Below are 22,522 nucleotides of genomic sequence, written 5' to 3'. Positions count from 1 at the left end.
GTGCGGTCGTATCGAAATAAAAACCGGACACGTGCCGAGGCTCGGGATCTATTGTGCCTGATGAAGCCGGCTGCGAAGCTGGTGAAATGTTGCCCTGAGACCGGGTCTGCTCTTGCTTTTTTGCTCAAATTAGCGGTGTCGATAGAGTTTATTACTTTGGTTGGAAGCGCCTTCTTCCTCTTTTAAAAATAAACACATATACATATATATGCTTATGTAAATGAATACAATAACATATCAAAACCAACTAACAGTGTAACTTGTAACTTGCAACAAGATTTATATTTCATATTATGGCCCTCTTGCTGTAGTTTGCTCATTATTTGTCCATTCTTAAGGTAGTTTGCTGTCGTTTGCTCGAAAACCTACTTAATAATGAATAACAATGTAAATTTAAAATGGTAAGAGTTTGTTCAATTCATGACACATTGATATCGTATAAGGCCTTGCTAGGCCTTTTTAAAAATCCATTAATTTATACGATTAAATGTATAAACGTTCGGCTACTGTCAACTACATGTCTCGAGGTTAAATGTTCAATTAAAAATGAAAATTTAATGAGGAATAAAAGAGAAATTCGATTGTATCTCATCACGGGGAAAAAAATATTTGAGGTCATTTTAAGTGCTTTATAGTCAACAAACGTTACATTTTTGGTAATAGGAGGGATGGGGGACTTGTTCATTAACCGTAACAGCTAATATACTAGAAGGGTACTTGGGAGAGCACGTACCTCCACCATGCAGTGCCTGATCCACGAGAACATATTGGGCCAAATAAATTTTAGAAATATCATGCTTTTCAGTTCTATATCGTTTTTGGCCCTATCTCTCTCAACGGTGAAAAATCACTTTAAAAATTCAGATCTGGATTCGGATCTACACCAAAATCTAATCAGTTCGTCCTCGTCACAGACCCAACCTGTCCACAAAATTTCATCCAGATCCTTCCACAACTTTGAGATTTCCTGTACACAAACAAACGGACAGAAAGGGGTGAAAACATGACCTCCTTCACCATTGGTGGTGGAAATAAAAAGAAATTTCATTGCTTTCAAGGGTTTAAAAAAAAGAAAACATTTAAGCAAGTTATCCAATATTACGCACCGCTTCAAAAGAAAACGATAAAAAACATCCTACGATCAAACATGAAAGGGACAAATTATTAGATAATGCGTTCTTACATGTTAGCTTTTTTTATCTCTGTGAGTATATATAAAAAGATGGTTGACTTGGAAGTATTACGTCAAAAAAAAAATGCAGTAGACTTCGCAAAGAGACGAGCAAGTCCGGATTGCCAAGAGCAAATTTGAAAAATATTATTTTTAACTATTAATTTTTATTTTAAAAGACTTTTTGGATTACTTTGGCGAGGAAAACAATTCTGACCATATTTAGAAGATTCAGTAGCTTATTTAATCCCTAAGTCGTGTTTAAAATCTTCAATATTGCTCCTTATTTATACTACAATTAATTTATTGTTGTCATACAGGAACATCCGAACACCTTCTGGATTCGTATCAATCCCCTCCACACAGTGGTATGATTTGTTTTAAAATCATACGTGGAATGAAGTAACCCTAACCCTGATTTATAAATCAATGTTTATCGGATTATGCACGTAAATTCCTCACCCTAACCCAAACCTAACCTTAACACCTTGGCCCTGCAAAAGAAACCCTATAATACAATGTGGAATAAAGAAAATATTATGCATAAAATTGAGAAATCGAACCAGCTGAATATAAATCCATTTATACACCTGTCACGGTTTGAATGTTTGCCAGGTAACCCCTTGCAAAACAACCTGATACTATAAATGGTGTCCCTTGTTCTTTAGAAAATGTATTTAGAAGATATTTTCACTGACTTTTGCTAATTTAGCATAATGTATCATGTTAAAAGGTTAGAGTATGATGTAGAAAGGATGGTCCAAGTGACCTTTTTACTTTATTATTTCTACAGTACAATAAAAGTTTCACTGTGCACTAAATTTTGCCAGACTCAAGCCAGAATTGGGCCAAATCCGTGTCGCTCAAAAAAAACCAAGGGAATCGAGTTCTTCATCACCGATACAAAATACACATGGGACTAATAAAAAGCAACAGTTTCTTAATTCAGGTTACTTTCAATTGAAAGAGAGCTTCAACAGTGTCTTTTCTTCACTCATGTTAGTTAAAGCTAGTTGGTGAAATATCCAATAACCTGGAGAAAAATTGCCTTAAAACGAGCAGATATATGTCAACAAATTTTTTTATAATATTTATCTGGTTTCACTTCAGATGTCAAAATAGAAATTAAAGCTCCTATGTAATTCAAAAGTTTCTGGCTATTTATCTATTAACTTGACCTTCCGAGTGAAGAAATCACCCATGTTTTTTTTTAATCAATAATGGGATAATTAGACCAATATTTTAAACATTTGTAGTGCTTTTCACAACTTGCTATGCCCCGCCCCTCAAAAAAAGTGGAGTTCAGCGAACCGCAGGCCACATGACCATTGACGTCATCTCCAGAATGCGACTCACTCAGAGTCGACTTGTGAGACGTCGCGCGCCGTATAAAGTACGTACAAATGCATTGTGCACATGTGTTTGCTATCTCACTGATCGTCTTAATGCCTGTGATTGTTTTGCGAAAGTTTTAAAGAGTTTTAGCCGTACTTTCGAAAATGCCTGCAAGATGCATCGTAGCAGGATGCAGCAATACAACCAAAGACGGTGTAAGCCTTAATGTATTCCCGAAAGATGAGAATCTTCAGAGAATATGGACATCTAAAGTGAAGCTGACGAGGGGAAACTGGAAAGGCCCCAGCAACACGAGCGTCATTTGCAGCGCCCACTTCGAAGACAGTGACTTTGATCACTGGCTCTATTCGCTGTTCAGTTTGAAGAAGTTGAGGAGGCTGAAACCTGATGCAGTACCCATCATCAAAAGCAATGTCGTCCGATAAATCTGACGTGTTGCAGCTTTCTTTTATTATTCTCTTTTCTTTATCGTTTTCTTTTGGCGCTACATGACGACAGTAGGAATAAAATAAATAAAAATGCAACAGAACGTCAGATTTATCTGACTACTCTAGACAATTGTGTCGCAAGGTGTGTTCTGCACACAAGTTTTCATCGTATCCAGACAGCGAGATTGCTTCGTTATATGCGCAGGGAGATACGGCTGATGACATGGGCTGGCCTTGCTTGCTACTCATTCGCTGCGGAGCAACATGCCCGCTGCGCTGCGCTGGTCACGTCACCTCACTAAAATATTTCTGATATCGAGCAGTATGCAAGTAGAATTTACATTATTGAATTGCAAATAGGATTTAGTCTAACCAGTTGTTATTGCCAAGTCTTCCTTCAATGTCCTCCTGATCATCATGAACTCCGAGAATTTCATTGCCAGTTTCCTTCGTTTCGGGCTCGAATTGGTAAGGCCGTATTCCATTTCCAGCTGCCTGAACTTCACCTCCCGAGACTACGTTATCCGACAATTCTCCATCTGATTCAGACCAAAATCCTTCATTTCTCTCACACTCACTGTCGCTACTAGACAAATTAAAGTCCATGTCATCCATTATTCAAAACCAAATGTTTCATTTTTTTCAAGCAGAAATGAACGAATAGTTTGAGTCGATCAATCGAATGTGGAAACACACAGAAGGCCAATACAATCACGTAGACCACCGTGTCGTTCAGTAGATTTCGGCAGAATTTTTGGGGGCGTTCCCTAAGAGGCTTGTTTTTTTAATTTTACATTTTTCAGATCGAGTATTGTGAAAAAACATTGTCAGATCAGAAATCACGATGAAAAACTCCTAGAGGACATTTATATGTGCAATTTCAGTACTAGACGGGTCAATGTACTGCCTGACCCCCGAAAAATTGCAAATTTTTGTTTTATGCTTATTTCTAGTAGTTTATGATGTGGAAGACAACATATTAAAAGTTGGACAATTTTGACGCATGGGAAAGTCCCTCAGTGACATCAGAAAACAAGATGGCTGCCGGCAGATAAAATGTCAAAAAATTGACTGATAATCATCAGACCACTAACAATTTAAAGTTAATTTTGCACCAATATTTGTATTATGATCGTTACTGGTAGTTTATGCAGTGCTAATCCTGAAGACCATTCGCCATTTAAAGTAAATATTTGCACAAATATATGTTCTTTGATTGTTTCTGCCAGTCTGTGACATGGAAAGCAACATATAAAAAATTGGACAATTTTGACACATGTGGAAGTACCATATGCCTTCTAGTCTTAGATTCCAGTTTCATCGTCCTCCTCCTCCTCCTCTATCTCTGGTTCAACACTCATATTGTCACAGTTGCTGTCCTGGCAATGTCCACATGCACTGGTGCATTCTAATCCATGCTTCCTACATGAACACCTTAGTGTTTTGCATCCCCCTGAACAGTTGCAGTGAATCATCTGAAGTAGTATGTCTGGAGCAGGGCTTTTGTCTGTCATCACTGGAACAAGTTTTCCTCCTTCTACCTTCCATCCCCACTCCGTTGGCTCCATTCCACAACAAAATCCCATCCATTCCATTACCTGGTAATAGGTCCGCAGAGAATGAAACTTGCAGGCAGCGGATGTCGGGGGCAGTCTTTCAGGAGTGACAAATGCCTTAGCCCTTACAACATTCTCTGCAAAAAGGTTGCATCTGATCGATGCCAATGAGTCGTTCTGATTTGCTTTAAACAATGCCACCATTGCTCTGCAGCCTGCAGTTTCAATAACATCCTGACTCTGCTGTGGTTTATAGAACACCTTTGAGCTGTCGATCAGTTCCTATTCTTTCTTGATGATTCTTTGAAACCCTGACTTCTTTCCAATCCGAAAGACACGAGACGTTGTGTCACAGCCAGTTAATGCATGAAGGAACAATATATCTCTGCAGGCTGCATTTCCAAGTATCTGCTGAAGGACTTTGATATTGTAGACATTTGATTTTGCCTTGTCAGAATGGAAATAGAGTTCAATGCAGTTTGTCTCCACCATATAGAAGAGCAGGAGGAGAAGGAGATCTGTATCTTCTCCAATGAGGGTTGTAGATCTGGAAGCTGCATTTGCGACGGCCACTTTTGCAATCTCAACATCGGCATCTCCCTCTGCTTGGATCACCTCACAGCCTTCCTTGCGCAACACCTCTATAATCAACAGTATCATTGCCTGCTTGGTTGACTCATTCGACAGAAAGTCCTCCTTTTTCCCCAACAAATTTTGTTGACTCCGTAATGTTAACCTTGGTGGCATTCTTGTTTCTATTCCGATGTTGATGAGAACAGTCCTTTGTGCTTGGCCCAGCCTCATAACCATCAAACACAACAGTAGCTTTGCCATAGTGTCTGACTGTAAATGAGGCATATTCATCTGCAATGGAACTGTAGGTGAATCCCTCTGTCCACTTTAAGTGGTGAATAAGTGATCCCCTGTCAAGAACATCTTGATCTGTTCCTGGAACTGTCTGGTTGACAGCATTGTCAGATTTGGTTGTAGCATAATTCCTTATTACCTCCGCCAACTGTGGTTTATCTGGCTGGTGCAGGATGTTTTTTGCCTCAAAAAGAGACATTGGGTATGGGCAGAGTTCATATTTCATCACTTCACCTATCTGGAGATCTCCCGTCTGTGACACGACTAAGAACCTCTGGAATAGTAACGCTGGATCTATTGTGCGGTCCTCAGCAACTTTGACTGCCCTGCTGGATGCAAGTGTCTTGACTTTAGAACTCCTTTTGTGTGAATAGGAGTAAGCTGGGTGATCATCCATCTTCTTGACAATGTCACTACCTACTTTGAATAGGTCATGAACATTGACATCCTCATTTGCAGTAACCCCGGTGATGATATTGCGCAATGACTTGTCATCAGAAAATGGTGTGAAGCTGTCCAGTTTTTCGGCAACTTTGCCACGATCAGCTTCATCTCGACTCACCCTGGATTTTGTCAACTCCTTATGTTGTTCACTTGTTGAGTAGCTACTCGAGGTCAGTTCTTGCATAGCAAGGTTGTAGGAGGACGATATGGTTGAAGACAGAGTCCAAACTGCTCTCTGGTGCTCTGACATCCCACTTCCTCGAGTCAGCCCCCCTTGGCTTTTCAGTGAGCGCATTAATGTCTGTTCTATCACAAGATCAGAGCCTAGGCCAGCCCAGTATTGGTCACTGCGCCGGATTACATGATAACCAGATTGGAACTTCTGATGAACCTCAGGGTTGTCATCCTCTAACGCAAGCATCTTCTCGAGATAGAGTCGAGCTGACTTCAGGTAATTGGGATGGCCAGCAGCTGCAAATATCGGCAAGCAAGCTGATACGACTTGGAGATGCATCTCCCAGGACCCCGTCCGATCAGCTGCCACAAGTGCCCTTGCAATTCCCAGCATACGCTGGTAGCTGATTCAAAGTGCACTGGTTTTCGAGTCCTTTGCAAGTTTATTCCTTTCCTGATTCAATCTATTGTCAATGAAATGAATGCACTCTGATTGCAACACAGACTCTATAGTGTCACTTTCGACAGTCTCCAGGGAAATGTACAGTCGCTCCAGTTCTGCCACTTGTTCTTGAAACCCAGGGTCAACTTCCACAATCTTGCCAACAACCTGACGTGTAAGACACTGATCCACAAGCAAATGGCCACGAAAAGCACGTTGCACCGCCTTCCCACTCAGCATGTGCACAACAGCATTTTGACCATTCACTGTTTCCAGGATCTCTTTCAGTCCACTTTCATCCATCAAACTTCCAATGGCACCCAACAAATTCATTAATGTGTGGAAGCTCCCAAGCAGTAGCACTGCATTATGGATTGGGTTATCAGCAGGAAGAGCATTCACTATCTCAGAGGCCTTCCAAAACAGCGATTGGTCAAATGTGATGATTGCTGGCATGTTGTGTTTTGATGCAAGTTTGCTCAGGTAATCAAGAGTTGACAAGATGCAGGTTTTGTCACCTGGGTTCATATCAATCATTGGGAGAAACTGTATTGAGGCTTTCCCTGGGTGATCACACTCCTCATGCAGAAAGTGCATCATGCCTTGCCAATTTGGTGCACTCTTTTCGAAGCAAAATGACATCTCCCATAATATGTCAATTGTGCGATCACAAATTGATAACAAAGGGAGGGGCTGAAATTTGAGGTTGTGGTTGATGTGCTCTGCATAGCGGTAATCTATTATATTGATCTTCGTCAGTTCGACGAGCTTCCTGTCAGACATTTTCTTTCTAGATATGATGTGGCTAGATTGCCGCCCTGGTGTAATAGCTGCTATCATGCCCATCCCATGAAAGGTACCCTTTCCATCCAACGTTATGATCTTGTGGTCCACATTGTCTCCAGCAAATAGCAAGGATGTATCAAGAATGTCGGTGTCACCTCCAAACACATCCGGAGCAAGAGAAGAGGCTGCATTTACTTCAAACCGTTGCACTTCGGAGGAAGATGAGGAAAAGCCAAAGGTTGATAGACTATCTATCAAGAAACGAGACCTATACAAGTGATGCATTTGCACTGCAAGACCAAGCTGCAATGGTGCAATTACAGCCCTTGGACGCACTGCTTGGATGACTGCTTGTCCAATACCAGCAACCTCCCTAGATGTATCTTTCCCGACCAAAAGATGCTGCAGCAAGAATCGCAGGCTAGCTGGGACATACCCCAATGCAGCAGTAAGGCTTAGGTCTGCAGTAGTTGGGTATGTATCCCCATGTGGTGCAACTGTTGTTTTTATGTCACTTTTTATTAGTTTTGCAGCAGTCTGAAGAATTGCACGTTTTTGTGCTTCTTCATCATCTTCTCGTGGTGCATTGTAGTGGTCACGGAGGATCTGGGACGTTTTTTCTCTGAATGTCACAATGTCTTTTAAGCCTCTACCCTCTGCCATGAATACAGATTCACCATATCGTTTTTTAAGCTGTTCCTTCATGTATTGGTTCCCATATGCATTGGATTCACTATCGCCCAGGTATTGTTCCATTCTAGCCACGAGGTCTGTAATTGTTAACTGCTCCTCATCATTGTCTTCAAGAAAAGAGCACACCTTATCGAAAGCCTCATTCTGGTCACTGTACTTAGGCCTTCCCATTTTTCGTCTCTTGCTTGACTCAGTCGGCTTGAACCGTTGTGGAATATCTCGCATTGTGCGAAAATTAATGTTGCAGGACTTGTGGTACACACAGTCAGCTGCATGGAGATCACCCTCAAAATATTCAATGCGGCCTTGAACAGCAATGGCCCATTCATCGCTCCTTGTTTTGCAATGAACTGATATAGTTTTAACAAATGCGTCAGTCTTCACATAGCCAAAACTGGCTGTTTCTGCATGGCCTCGCTTTGGGTCCTCTTCCTTAACTTCGGTGCCGCAGAAAAGGCAGTGTGTTTTACTGTCATATGGTCCCAGGGAAATGCGAGCACTCCTCTTGACTGATGGACCTGATTCCACATGATCCTTCTTGGTTAAAGCAATGTCCTTTTTGTTTACGTGATTCACTCGGCATGATTTGTGAACACTGGTACCAGCTAGAATTCTGATGTCAACACCCCTTTCGGCACTTGCACGGTTGATGCCTTCTGCTCCTTTCTCAGGAACTAATACCGTTTCCTCACAGTCCAATCCCCTTTGGCATAAAGGGCAGGTCTCTTTACCATATAAAGAGTTCATTTTCTATCTCTGAAAATACAAAAATGAGATCTTTTAGAAGCATGCAGTCAATTTACATTGGCCATATACATTGAATGCCATCAGAGCATTCTCCGCCCCTGAAACCGAGATATTTATGTAAGATATATATATTAGGAGGAAACGTACTATGGAATAATCTGCATCGTGGTTCGTTTTCGACGTCGTGAATCGTGCATGGTTTTGTGACATTTTTATCACGTCAAAAATGTTTACTTTCCCATGGTCCATTTCTGTCCAACTTTTGATATGTTCCTAAGTAAGTCTTAAAATATAAGGAAATGCAATAAAACAAAAATTTGCAATTTTTTTGGGGTACGGCTGTTCTGGTTGTATATTGACCCGTCTATACTTTTGAGTGACATGGGACCTTTAAACCTCTTGATTTTGTTCCACTCAACATGTATAGAACCCAATTCCAGCTGTAAATTAAACATTTGTAAGATAGGGAGGGTCAGTTTCAATATTTGTGTAAATGTGAAACTTCAGTGTGAAGTTTCAGTTTTTAGATCTTTGTCCTTAATTACATGGAATTGACCCTACATGCGGAACCTGGTGGAGCAAACGGTGCAATTCAACAAGGTGAACACTTTAGAATAGTGATGAATTCTGCAAAATATCAAATACAAACACATTGCCATGGTATATTCTGTGGGACCATTGGGGTGAAGCTTTCCTACCTTTCTGGCTCAATATCTTGCTTTTGTGGTTTCACCTGACTCTCCAAGTGCTGCACTTCTTTCAACACTTGTTTTGACGTTTCTTCCCGATCCATTTTCACAGCTTCCATTGGCTCATCAAAAGCCACATCTGGCAGTTCTGTTATGACAATGCAAGAAATGCCTTGGACAGTAAAATACTCAAAAAGCACTGTTATCTCATTTCAATCAGGTATTTATTCTATATCTTCCACAGTACAAACAAAACGTCTTATTTCTAAAGTTATGCAAAAAAAGTTAAGATCCCCTTGAAGGATTTCATTTGTGGGTAACAATGTTATTGGTAACACTTTGACCAAAATGCTGCTCTGCAGTACAAGTCACTTCTCACTATTTAACAAGTTTGGGCCCATATGCAAATTACACCTCGTATGCATATAACAGAAAAATAAGAAATGAATATATTAAAAAGGGGAAGAGTAGCTTATAGGGGTTTGTAAAAAAGTTTTGGTACCCTCCAAATCTTGAACGGTATTCAATTCCTCCTTTTCTTGTTTGTTGAAAGGTTTGGCTGAAAGTCTGTTGTCGGCACTCAAAGCCACATCCCGAGGTAAATTTCTTCCTTTTTCATCAAGGTTCCGTTTATGCCTTGAGGCGCAACTTGTAAGGCTCACTGGTTGTGGACGCTGTGTGAATGAATGAGATGCACCATCATGGCCAAGCAAATTGCTTCCCACAGAACTGGCAGTTCGGCAATTCTCGTGCATAGTGTTCTCAGTCCATGAAGCCTGCATGATCCAATGGAAGTTAAAAGCAAGGGAAGCCGAAACATTAATTGAACTCTCACACACAAAACCCTAAAGTTGAAAATAGACCTGTAAGTTTATCTAGATTTTTTTTTAAGACTGCAGTGGCTTTGCCAATACAGTAATCTCCCGATTTACGATTCTATGGTTTATGAACTTTCAACCTTGCGTACTAAATTTTTGACACCAAAATTTTGATTTAAAACCTCAAAACACAACATTATGAACTTATGTTCAACTTCAGTGAACTAATTTGAACTAGGAATTAAAATTGAGACTTCATGAAGTTTTGCTCAAAAGTTTTGAGCATGGAAATAAACACATATTTCGCGACAACACGTGACAGCATCACTCACTCGCCTTACATCAGGGATGATGATGTCAGTGTCGCTCCCCTCAATCGGTCCTTCGCTATCATGTTTGTGCTGGTGTGGTGTTAATTGGATATGCACGTAAATACATGCACAAATGCACATTTACTTGCAAAATATGCACATATGTACAGTATGTTTACTTGATTTAAACGTTCTTGGGCATTACTGCATCAATCCATAACTACGACTCGCCAAAGAAGGAGACATTCACCAGCCAGATCCATCTGTAATAAAGTGTTATTTACTTTCTATTTATTGCATCTCTTTCATCTGGGATTATTTGTTTACATTATCTCATCTATACTAATAAAAGGCAATGTGTGTGTGTTCATTAAAACACCCCTTTTGAAGATAATTAACGGCCTTATTTACGAACATCCTTCATCGGGCGATCAGCTACCTTGCTGTCTGGAGTCTTAAGGCATTTCCTGGGTAACCTCACTCGGATCTGAAGGCGCCATGTGTTTTGGCCTGCTCAAACTTACCTCGACTTGCAACAGGCCGCAACTTGGAACAAGCTGTTCATCATAGCTACGAATCGCTGGGTACATTGCAATGCTTATAAACGCCCGGAGATGTCAGCGTTCGATGTTGTATTTCATTTCCGCATATGTGTTCGGCATGAGTATCTCTTAAACTAAAACTAATTACAAAATTTAAGCTCCAGAAACCAGCTTACAAGCAGTTCCAACTCCGAGAAAAGTGTTCATTTGTCCAATTTGGACATATGACATTTTGGGCGTCTCCGGTAGGTGTATGTTTAATACGATGGTTCGGCGATTGCCAATTGCGTGCCAAGGGAACCCTTTCATAATCTACGGTTTCATTGGAGTGCTTGCTTAAATGCTTAGGCCACTTGGCGAGAGCTCTCCAAACTGCTTGGTTGTTCGTTTTGGAAAAAAAAGTACAGGTGCTGATTTAGCGTATGCTTCCGCCTTTGTTGGGTCCCGCGTTGCCATGCGGTGGGTGCCTCTGGAGGTGTCTTATCCACTGAAAATGTGCAAGGATCGCTTTGTGCGATCTCCATTTGTAATCCACCTCTCACTTCGACATCGATACATATGTAAACTAGAATGGGCACTCGGTAGAGCGCATACCTTCGCCGCCGCAACTTTTTTCCAGGCACATTTGAAAAACGTCATTTTAAAACGTCCATGACGTCACAACCGTCATTCCGATTGACGTCAAATTTGGTGTGTAACCTCCTTGAAGGCAGTCCAACAAAATGGAATGATAAACACTGAAAAATTAAAAAGTTGAAAAATGACATCATCTTTTGACGTCATTTTGACGCACTTCCGGGGACGTCACGTCCAATCGGGGACTACCATTCTGAAAGCTCGTAGTTCACTGAACGTTTTAACGTTGGTTTTGTGTCAATAGCTATTAGATTTGAAGCTATGCCTATAAGTATATTTTGACCTTGAGTGTGACCTTGACTACAGAGTTAATTGGCAAAACCTGTACATCAATAAACAGATATTTTGGTACTGATCCTAATGCCTGGATTTGGGAGACTTTGCTTTATAAATTATATAGATTATATAAATTATATAAATTATATAGATATAAAATATTTATAAATATTTTACATTTGAATGTAAAATATCAGGACATTTTAGCCACAATTGAAAAACGTCATGTTCAAACGTCAATGACGTCATAACGGTCAGTCCGATCGAAGTCAAATTTGGTTTGTGACGTCCTTAAGGTAAGTCCTACAAAACGGTATGATCAAAACTGATGAGATCGAAAATTGAAAATTTACGTCATCTTGTGACGTCATTTAGACGCACTTCCGATGACGTTACGTCAAATCCGACACTACATATCCGAAAGGTATCTCATCATGGAACAATATGGCAGTGGTTACATGTCGATAGCTGTATTACGAAGGAAGTTATGCTCAAAAGAGTTTTTGACCTTTTCATGACCTTGACCTTTGACCCGATCGCTCCCAAAATCTAACCAAATCGTCCTTGGATACTCACGAATCATCCCACCAAATTTCATGCAATTCGGTTTCATACTTTCTGAGTTATGCGAATAACGAACAAACAAACACATATTCACAAATAAATACACAGCGACCAAAACATAACCTTTCGCAGAATGCGAAGGTAAAAATTGATAAGGTCCATCTGATCATGTGTTCACCATGTTTGTTCCAGTTAATCCACCTCTCACTTCGACATCGATACATATGTAAAAAATTACCCCCGTGCGGGAGTGACGGTCATCTCTGCGAGAAAATATATAGCCTCCTGAAGGTAGGGCAGTTTTTGAAAACTTTGAAGTCACGTGACGTGAAAACGAAAGTGAATATCGAAAATCCGGCCTGACAAAATTTAGATATTGTCCCATAGATTTATATGCCACAATCAAATTCAAGATCGCTTGAGAAATGGCGGAGGAGATAGAATTTGAAAATCGTCATTTTCGCAACTTCAAAGGCCTCGTGACCTTGACCTTGAAAGTCATACCATCGTGTACGTCTCATCGACCTCTATCAGGATCACTAATGACCAGATCTCCCGCTTCAACTTAATTGTGAACGGACGGACGGATTGTCATCTCTCCTCTCAACACCAATATTATTGGGTCATGATCGAAGAGATGACCTAAAAATGATAAGGTCCATCTGATCAGGTGTTCACCATGTTTGTTCTAGTTGTGAAGGTGTAGAGCCGAGGTCGGCAACCTGCGGCCTGTGGGCCAAATGCGGCCCAGGAGCTCCTCCCGTGCGGCCCGCAGCGCCTTGTCCGGATTTCCATTAGGTGCGGCCCGCGAAACATTTTTCTGAACCGACGGCAAATTTAACAAATGTGGACATATGATTCTTCCACATATATCAGTCTCTGTACGTCACGATAAATTATTTTCGCTTCTGGTCCACTTAACTTGGTCTTAAATATTTTTTCGTTGTTTCAGATGGCTGAAGGTACCCTCACTATGAAGAAGAGGAAGCTGTTAGACGAGAACCGCTCCTTCAAAAAGGAATGGGAAGCGTTCTTCGTCGAGCGCAAAGGAAAGGCTTTGTGTATCATCTGCCACGAGACCGTCGCCATCATGAAGGTGTGCAACGTAAAGCATCACTTCAATTCAGTGCACCCCAAGCAAGCTGCGTTGCCTGACGACAAGAAGAAGGCAGAGTTCGGGCGTCTGAGTGCCCAGCTGGAGAAGCAGAGTGCCTTCATGAAGAGGAGCGTCTCTTAGACGCGAGCGGCTGCTCAGAGCAACACTTGGGCCAGCTACAGTGTTGCACACATTGTGGCCACCAACCTCAAACCGTTTACTGAAGGTGAATTCCTCAAGGAGTGCATGATGGCCGTGGTTGAGGACGTGTGTCCTGACAAGTCGAGAGAGTTTGCGGCTATCAGCCTGTCTGCCAGGCGCTTGACCCGCCGCATAGAGGAGATGGCCGCCGATGTCCGGGGCACCCTGAAGGACATGTGTCAGTCCGCTCGCTTCTTCTCCATCACCTTGGACGAGTCGACTGACATCAAGGATACGGCTCAGCTTGCAATCTTCTTCCGCGGCAGCAGGGACGACTTCGTCATCTTTGAGGAGTTCATCCGACTCATCCCACTCAGCTGTACTACCACTGGCACCGACGTGTGCAAGGCAGTCACAGACTGGCTGAAGGAGGCCGACCTCGACCTCTCTCGCATGTGCGGCATTACGACCGACGGAGCGCCCGCCATGGTCGGGGACAAGAAAGGCTTTGGGGCGCTTCTTGTGAAGTACATGCGCAGCCTTGGACACCAGCAGGATGTGAAGCGCTTTCACTGTCTGGTGCACCAGGAGGCTCTGTGCGCCAAGTCTGTGACCATTATGGAGGTCATGACTGTCGTCGTCAGGGCGGTGAACTTTGTTTGCGCCCGTGCTCTCAACCACAGACAGTTCCGCGATCTCCTGGCTGACGCTGAGGCAGAGTTCGGCGACCTGATCTACTTCTGCGAGGTCCGTTGGCTCAGCCGAGGAGAGATGTTGGAGAGTCTTCAGCCTGAGGGATGAGCTGGCGTCTTTCCTGTCCATCAGTTCTAGGATCCCGCATGGGTGTGTGACCTCAGGTTCCTGGTGGACATTACTAGACATCTAAACGAGCTGAACATCCATCTGCAGGGTAAAGACGTCTTGGTACCTGACCTCCTCGCCTTCGTGAAGGCATTCAAATGCAAACTTCGCCTGTGGGAGCATCAGCTCAACCAGAACAAATTCACTCACTTCGCCCGATTGGCTGAGCTGCGCCCAACCTCCGCTGCCCTGTCTGAGCTGCGAGGCGAGTTCGAGAGACGCTTCAAAGATGTGCGCGCCTGTGAGAAAGAGTTCAAGCTATTCTCCGCTCCCTTTGATGTGGATTCTGTGGATGTGGCTGATGACCTTCAGCTGGAGCTCATTGAGCTCCAGTGCTCAGAGAGCCACCACACAAAGTTTGCTCTTTTGTTGCCAATGAAGTTCTGGCACTCGCTCTCAGCCTCCCGTGCTTTCCCGGCTCTTGTTAGGGAGGCCCTGCGCTTAGCTTCATTGTTCGGGTCCACATACTCTTGCGAGCAGCTGTTCAGTCGCATGAAGCTGACGAAGAACAAGACGAGAGCACAGCTTACAGACGCTCATCTTCAAGACGTCCTCCTCCTCCTGGCCTCCTCCTCCATTAAGCCGGACATTGACTCTCTGGCTGCATCAAAGAATCACCAGCCTTCACATTAATTGTTTCACATTGTGATTGCTGCAAGTCTTAAGGTTCAATTTACAATTACATTTATTATCATTGATTTTATGTGCGTTTGTTATTTTTTCGGGTTGGGAGGGGGGGGGGTGCGGCCCGCGAGGAGGCCTGAACGTGGCCCAGTGGCCCGCGGCCTGGTTTAGGTTGCCGACGCCTGGTGTAGAGTATAGATCGACATTTTGTGTTCTGTGGCTTAGTACATTTTTGAATTGAATTTCGCCAATTACCCACTTTAAATATTCTTTCCAAGAACGCTGTTTCAAGGTAAATATTTGTGTTTGTCGTTTTTATTTACTTGATGCGTGTGTACATTCGCACATGTGTGTATGTATACTGAAACGCAAAAGAAACTTACCACTTTTTAAACCTTCAAATATCAACAATAACACTGCGTGTAGTAAATGTGTGAACTTATTTGTAGACAATAGTGTCATCACTGTCAGACAAAACGGTCACGGATGGTCACTTGAACCTTCAATGGTCACTTCATAGCACAGCTGTTGAACAGCCGTTTTGACTGTCGGTGATTAGCCAATGGGGTATGGGATGATTTTAATGAGCTGCACGTGATGTCTTCATATTGGCTTTAAAAAGGCCAGTGCAAAATGGACATTTCAATCAACATGCCACGATTGTCAAGGGATCAACGGCAGTGTGCCTTGGGCAAACTGCAAGGTGGATTGAGCTACCGCGAGGTGGCACGTCGCCTTGGCTGTTCACACCAGACGATATCGGCCCTGGTGGACAGAGACACCCTCCACAACTCTGCAGATGACAAACCTCGATCAGGGAGGCCAAGAGTCACCACTGCAAGGCAGGACAGGCAGATAGTCCCAAGTCAGATGGCTTCAGACATTGAGGACTGAGTGGGACAGAATCCAGGAGCAATCCATCCAAAGACTGGTAGGCAGTATGCGCCGACGATGCACTGCCTGTATCCAAAACAATGGTGGCCACACACGCTATTGAAAGGGGACTGACATTGCACCCTGTGCTGTTCTGTACTGGAGAACAAGCTTATGAGATGGTGTATCTTGGTCAAAAACTTGACATGTCATCAATAAAATGCAAATGTTTCAATTAGCAATTGGTGGTTTGTTTTATTTTGAACTGTTACAATTTTATTACATTTCAAACAAGTGGTAAGTTTATTTTGCGTTTCAGTATATATAAACTATTACCACGATGGCATTTGGCACCGGTGTGTGTTATTGGTTTTGGTTGTTGGTTGATATCTCCATGTACAGGTTTCAGAAAGTGGAATAGAGCCCTCCCAGGTCTCAAAGTATTTACGTGCAAGTTATTGCTGCCCGCTATCTCCACATGTCGGTGGGTTTCAGGAGGTGAAGCCAAGACCGACCAGTGTGTGTGTGTGTGTGTGTGTGTGTGTGTGTGTGTGTGTGTGTGTGTGTGTGTGTGTGTGTGTGTGTGTGTGTGTGTGTGTGTGTGTGTGTGTGTGTGTGTGTGTTATCTTCATATGCGACTTTCAGAGCATGGAATGCAATCCTCCAGGGTGGGCTCAAAGTATCCACCCTTATTTCAGTAAGGGGTCACAATTCACAGACAAAGCCGAGAAGTTTTCTATTCTCAGTTTTGTGCCGTGGGTTCTCTTCAGGATCGTCGCTGAGCCCTGCACAGCTTCCAACTTACTGTAGTTTGTTTGTAAGGATGTTCGTAATATATTATTCCCAGGGATGGTTTTTAATATCTCTGTGAGGTTCTGTCATCATTCCCGTAGCTCCAACTCTCACTGGTACAACTTTGGCATTCTTCAGCTTCCAGGATCTTCTCTCTTCATTCTTGAGGTCTTCGTGTTTGGTCATTTTCTTAATTTCTGCATTGTTTAGTCCAAAATCGCTGCTATTAACACATCACTCAGCAATGCCTTTTTCTCTTTTTTTTGTACTCAAGTATGATATCTGGTCGCAATGCTTTGTTTTCGATATTCACGCTCGATGCGATCATGAGGTCGTACGTGAGCGGTACTTCCAAGTTTTCTGTCCATGCTTTTGGTTAATGTACCCACAAATTTTCTGGAACTGGGATATCAAAGTTTTTGCAGGTGTGCCTGTGGTTAACATTACAAACTCTGTTGTGTGTGTACAGCTATTTTGACACGAGATATTTTTTATATTTGTGTTTGGTCATAAAGCATAACGTATCGCTCTCTTTGCTAATGCCACCTCCACCTCTCACCTATCTCTTTATTTTTTCCCCACCGCCCACTCTGTCTGTCCCCTCCTCGCTCACCCCTCCTAATAAAATGCAACACTCTCCTCCCACACCTCTGTCGCTGTCTGTCTCCCTCTCGCAGTGTCTAGCAACATTTTATGAGGCGTTGCTCTCCCCACCTCCATCCCCCTTCTTCACCTCCCTCCTCTCCCCATCCCTCCCCACTCTCTCTCTCTCTCTCTCTCTCCACCCCTCCCCTTCACACCTCCATCAGCGAAGCGACAGGTTGTATTTGCTAGTTGAAAATAAACCTCTTATTTCTTAAGAAGGCGTGTCAACCTCATTCCCACCTTCCACACGCTCGAACCATTTCAATTTTGCTAATCACTAGGAGGAGGGAGGGGAGAATGAGAGACATAAATTGGAATAATCACATATTTGTAGAGACTGGTAGGATGCAGATTCCATCACGATACAGAACGATTCCCACCAGAGGGACGCTTCCATTAAGTCGGCTATTCCCAAAGCACATTGCTTTGGCACATTTGGGGGCGCATGAGGGAGCACCCCACCAACATGACGACTTTAGAAACAAATCATTTCGCTATTTTGTCATTTAGAGAGACAGTAAACCCTCAAATAGAGAGTTTGAATATCGTGTGTTTCTACCAATCGCGGGCAACCTATTGTGTTCATATTTCGTTATCGCAGGATGTCATTTTGACCAACCATGGTTTTTTTCAGCCGATAAGTGTCTGTTTGTGTCCTGTACATGCACTAATAACTAGCTCCCATTACGAGCCTTTTGTTGTCTCTTGTGCACCGTTTTAAATTGCATCCAATGTAAAGCGATGGACAAAGTTAGTTGTGCCAAAAGGCAGAGAAAGGTGATGAGGTTAGGCTAAAAGATAGAGTTGTTAGATCGTTTGGCTCGAGGTGGAAGTGCAGAATATGTGGGCCGCCATTACGAGTTAACAAGTCTACTGTGCAGTATATCGGTAAAAGTGAGTCAAACATCGATTCAAGTGTTGCCGGCAGTTCTCCGTAAAGCACAAAAGTCTCATTCCAGTCTCGTAATCTTTGTGTTGAAAGGATGGAAAAAAGTGCCTAATATTTGGATCGAGAACAAAACCCAGAAAAAAGTGCCTTTGGGTGGATCCGTGATATGGGAGAAAGCATTAAGGATTTACCAATGTTTCAACGAGGCAGCCAAAGGCTCAAGTTCAACCATGGCTACAGACACGTACCATGCCAGCAAGGGCTGGTTTGAGAATTTCAAAAGAACATTTGGCCTCCATCACGTAACGTTAATTGGGGAAGCAGCATCGGCAGACCATGATGCTGCGAAAAACTACCTTCCACAGCTTATGGAACTAATTAAGGCAAAGGAATTCATACTGGAGCAAGTTTTTAAACGCAGATGAGAAAATTATTCTGGAAGAGAATGCAGTCTCGTACCTTCCTGTCCAAGGAGGAAAAATCTGCTCTGGGGTTCAAGGTGGCCAAGGATCGACTTACCTTTCTCCTTTGAGGCAATGCTGCAGGTGACTTAGTCATAAAGCCGATGCTACTTTTCCGATCAATGAATCCCTGCGCCTTCAAAGGGAAGAACAAGAGCCAACTCCCGGTATTCTGACATGTAAACAGGAGAGCGCGAGTGACTGCCGCAATATTCACCGATTGGTGAAATAACCACTTCGTCCATGAGGTGGAAAAATACCTGGTGTCGAAGAACCTTGCATGCAAGGTTCTACTTATCTTGCACAATGTGCCAGGTCATCCAGAAAGCCTGCAGTTTGCGCATCCCAACGTAGAGGTCATAGGCTTAACTCCAAACACGACCTCCATCCTCCAGCCGATGGACCATGGTCTCATCGTGACGCTCAAGTCCTCTTACACCCGCCACACACTCGAGAGGCCACTGGACCAGATGGAGAGTGACCATCGTTTGACAGTCAGCGATTGCTGGAAAACCTACAACATTGCTGACTGCATTAATATCATTGAGGAATCTCTTAAAGAGATCAAGCCTTCAACATGGAATGCAATTTGGAGAAAATTGTGGAGTGAAGCAGTGCACGACCTCAAGGGCCTCCCGTTGGTGGACAAAGAAGTCCGGAGGATTGAGAGGGTGGCACATGATGCTGGAGACTATTTTGAGGACATCCAAGAGGAAGAGGTGGAGGAACTCTTTGAATCCCACAAAGGGAAGAGGACCTGAAGGATATATATATATATATATATATATATATATATATATATATATATATATATATATATATATATATATATATATATATATATTACATGTTTATTTCAATTGTAATGTGTTCATTTCTGGCCACCGTCGATTTTTCCTTGAAGTCCAAAAACTGAACCCCCCTTTTCCCAATGTCCCTTGGTTTCCACGATCGTGGTTTTAACTATCGTGGCATTTTCTAGGAACCTAACACCCGTGATATTTGAGGGTTTACTGTAAGCTATTGCAAAATGAGAAGTCGTAATGATACAGTTTGATGTCTGCACAATACAAGTCAATTGCATCACCAACAAGAATTATATACATATATATATATATATATATATATATATATATATATATATATATAGTCTATGCTTATGGAAGAGGAAGGTGACAACAGGTAAAAGGCAACACACTGGCAGTGGGGCAGGACAGCAGGGGAGGGAGTAGGACAACATGTGGATGCAACAAGGGCATGAACGAACAGGAAGAGGAGAGAAGAGAAAGAAGGAAATAAGGCCACCTGCAAGAAAAAGGGTTGGTTAATTGGGGGTTCAATTGGGGTAGAAAAGATCACAGTCAGAATGGAGAATTGTGGTGCCCTACCAATCTCAAATACTGAAGGGAAGAGTTGTATTGAACAACAAGAGGGTTCAACAATAAAGACAAGAAGAAGAAAAGGAGTTGACATTTGGTCAGTTTCACAAGGAAAAGATTACCGGAAAAATGCATGCAACCTGGAGAGACTGGGGAAGGATGGAGGGTTGAATTCTTACTGTTGTTATTTCTTCATATGCAGCACAAGGCTGTGGGGTAGCTCCATTGGCTGATGGTACGGCCGTGCCACTGATGCAATGCCCTCTGTAGGTGTTGGCAAGAATTTGGATTTTGTTCAGGATGCCGGTGATAGCTCACCTACCCTTCGTAAAGGAATCTGTGGGTTCTTTAAAGTCCACCAACTAATGCTGGCAGATGGGATACCAAGTTTAACGTCCACCCGAGGGACGGCACACACATTGATGAATCACCCTGCTCGTGAAACACTGGGATGATAGTTTATAGCTGGGTTGGAATTCAAAGTCAGGCTAGACAGCTTGGGGATGAGTGTGCATATCTCGAGGCAATGTCAGCTGCAAAAATTGAATTAAGACAGCATTACAAATCGAAGAAAACAGGTCAGCCAACAAAGCTATACAATCTCACTCTAACAGGTATAAGGAAGTACAGCTTTGAAATGTGGTGCAGGTAGATAATAATGGTGAATTACTTGTATATCGCGCCTCGTGGAGAACCGATTCGGTAATCTCCTCTTCTTAATTGGGACCAGAGTTGGTGACATTGACTGAAAGAAGAAAAAAAAAAAACAATAATTGCAAGCAGAATCGAAGGAATGAGAAAAAAAAAGATAGATAATTTGGAATTAAATAAACAAAACTTTCACTGTAAAAATGTAATAAAGCAAAGAAACTGCAAATGCAAATGCAAAAAAAATAAAAAAAAATAAAAAAAAATCAAAGGATGGACTTTGGACCTCACCTCCGACTTCAAATCCTGCAAAATATCACCAAGAAGATCATCTTTGGAGAGATCTACTTCCTTCTGCATGAAAAAACAAAAACAAAAAATATTTAACTTACTGAAGGTTCAATCATTCACCACAGCATAACAATAAGGTGTGCACGATGCTACACAGAGCCATAAAAATGCATATGATCATGCATGGGCAGGTGGGCAGACGTGAAGAGACAGGCAGTCGGGTAGAAGGGCATACATTTATGTAGAGGAAATGATAGGTGAACTGATCTTTTACGGTAAGAGAGGGTTTTCACAATAACTCAGACTGGGTACTGCACTTGTAAGAACATCAAAGTACTTGCCCTCCTCACCTCGGTCTTTTTGCTGGCACTTGCCATAAACATGGCCTTGATGTTGTTTGGCTTCATTGCTGTCTGTTTCTTTCCATCATCTTTTTCATTCTTTTTCCTTTTATCACCAGCTTTCCTTCTATTATCTGAAGGGACATAAAGTATTATTAAACTATAACAGCACGCAGTAGAATGTATACCTCTGCCAGGCTGAACAGTTTACGTTTTGTATCCCACCGATAGGCCGAATCTGCATCCGGACCTCAACCAAAATTTAATCGACTTGTTCTCGTCACCTGCCCAACTCATCCACAAAGTTTTGTCATAATCCAAATGGAAAACAACTTTTTGAGATATCATGCTCACAAACAAACAGAGACAGAGAGACATACAGATAGGGTGCAAACATAACCTCCATCCACCTTTGGTGGTGGAGGTAATTATCAAGCAAGTGAGAACTTAAATTATTGGGCTAACAAAGAACTTCAATGCAGGAGGCCATTGGACAATGTTCTTTGTCCATGCTCTATTGTTTTTAAATACCAAGCATCAAGCAAGGAGGAACAGCACGTATCAGATTTAAAGTCTTTGGTACGACTCAGCAGGGAGCAGAGTTCAAACCGCAAGCCTGCAAGACTCAGACGCTATAACCACTACGCCACCGAGTACATAGTGGCAAGTTGGAGGCGCCGAAGAGCGGGTTGATAGGAAAACGCGGTATATTTTATTCATTCCTTTTACCAAACCTGGTAAAAAAAAAACGCTATTCAAGAGATTGTCAGTAATACAAAATACACCAGGATACCGAGATAGTCGTTTATTGATGAACAATGAGGATGTTCTAAGGAAAACAACTTCAGACGTGGTCATTGTGGTGACACATTATTAACTAGAAGGGCACTCAGTCCAGCACATATCTCTGTCCCATCATGCTTGATCCACGACAACATATCAGGCCCAATACATTTTTGAAATGTCGTGCAATATTATCGT

The 22,522-nt window shown here is 42.5% G+C and overlaps 2 protein-coding genes across 2 annotated transcripts in view; both read right to left on the bottom strand.

Annotated features, from left to right (window-relative positions):
• Positions 1-22,522, bottom strand: part of POLA1 (DNA polymerase alpha 1, catalytic subunit) — a 230,357-nt gene that overhangs the window by 200,187 nt on the left and 7,648 nt on the right. The window contains exons 5-9 of the mRNA XM_085884021.1: positions 21,551-21,675; positions 21,201-21,263; positions 20,932-21,006; positions 9,856-10,129; positions 9,363-9,501 (exon numbers count right to left, since the gene is read on the bottom strand). Of these exons, the coding sequence (XP_085740147.1) occupies positions 9,363-9,501; positions 9,856-10,129; positions 20,932-21,006; positions 21,201-21,263; positions 21,551-21,675 (676 nt within the window). The remainder of the gene's footprint in view (positions 1-9,362; positions 9,502-9,855; positions 10,130-20,931; positions 21,007-21,200; positions 21,264-21,550; positions 21,676-22,522) is intronic.
• LOC147024253 (uncharacterized) lies at positions 6,381-8,769 on the bottom strand. The gene has a single exon (XM_085883991.1). The coding sequence runs from the start codon at positions 8,662-8,664 to the stop codon at positions 6,406-6,408; it is 2,259 nt and encodes a 752-aa protein (XP_085740117.1). The 5' UTR covers positions 8,665-8,769; the 3' UTR covers positions 6,381-6,405.

This window comes from Eptatretus burgeri, chromosome 6, assembly GCF_056783735.1.
Source record: "Eptatretus burgeri isolate ZD-2024b chromosome 6, Ebu_testis_v1, whole genome shotgun sequence".
NCBI classification, from domain to species: domain Eukaryota; kingdom Metazoa; phylum Chordata; class Myxini; order Myxiniformes; family Myxinidae; genus Eptatretus; species Eptatretus burgeri.
The sequence above is the reverse complement of the archived record's forward strand: the minus strand, read 5'-3'. Positions and strand labels throughout refer to the sequence as shown.

Coding starts and splice junctions, on each gene's coding strand:
- LOC147024253 (XM_085883991.1), bottom strand. CDS start 8,664: ATGAACTCTTTATATGGTAAAGAGACCTGCCCTTTATGCCAAAGGGGA.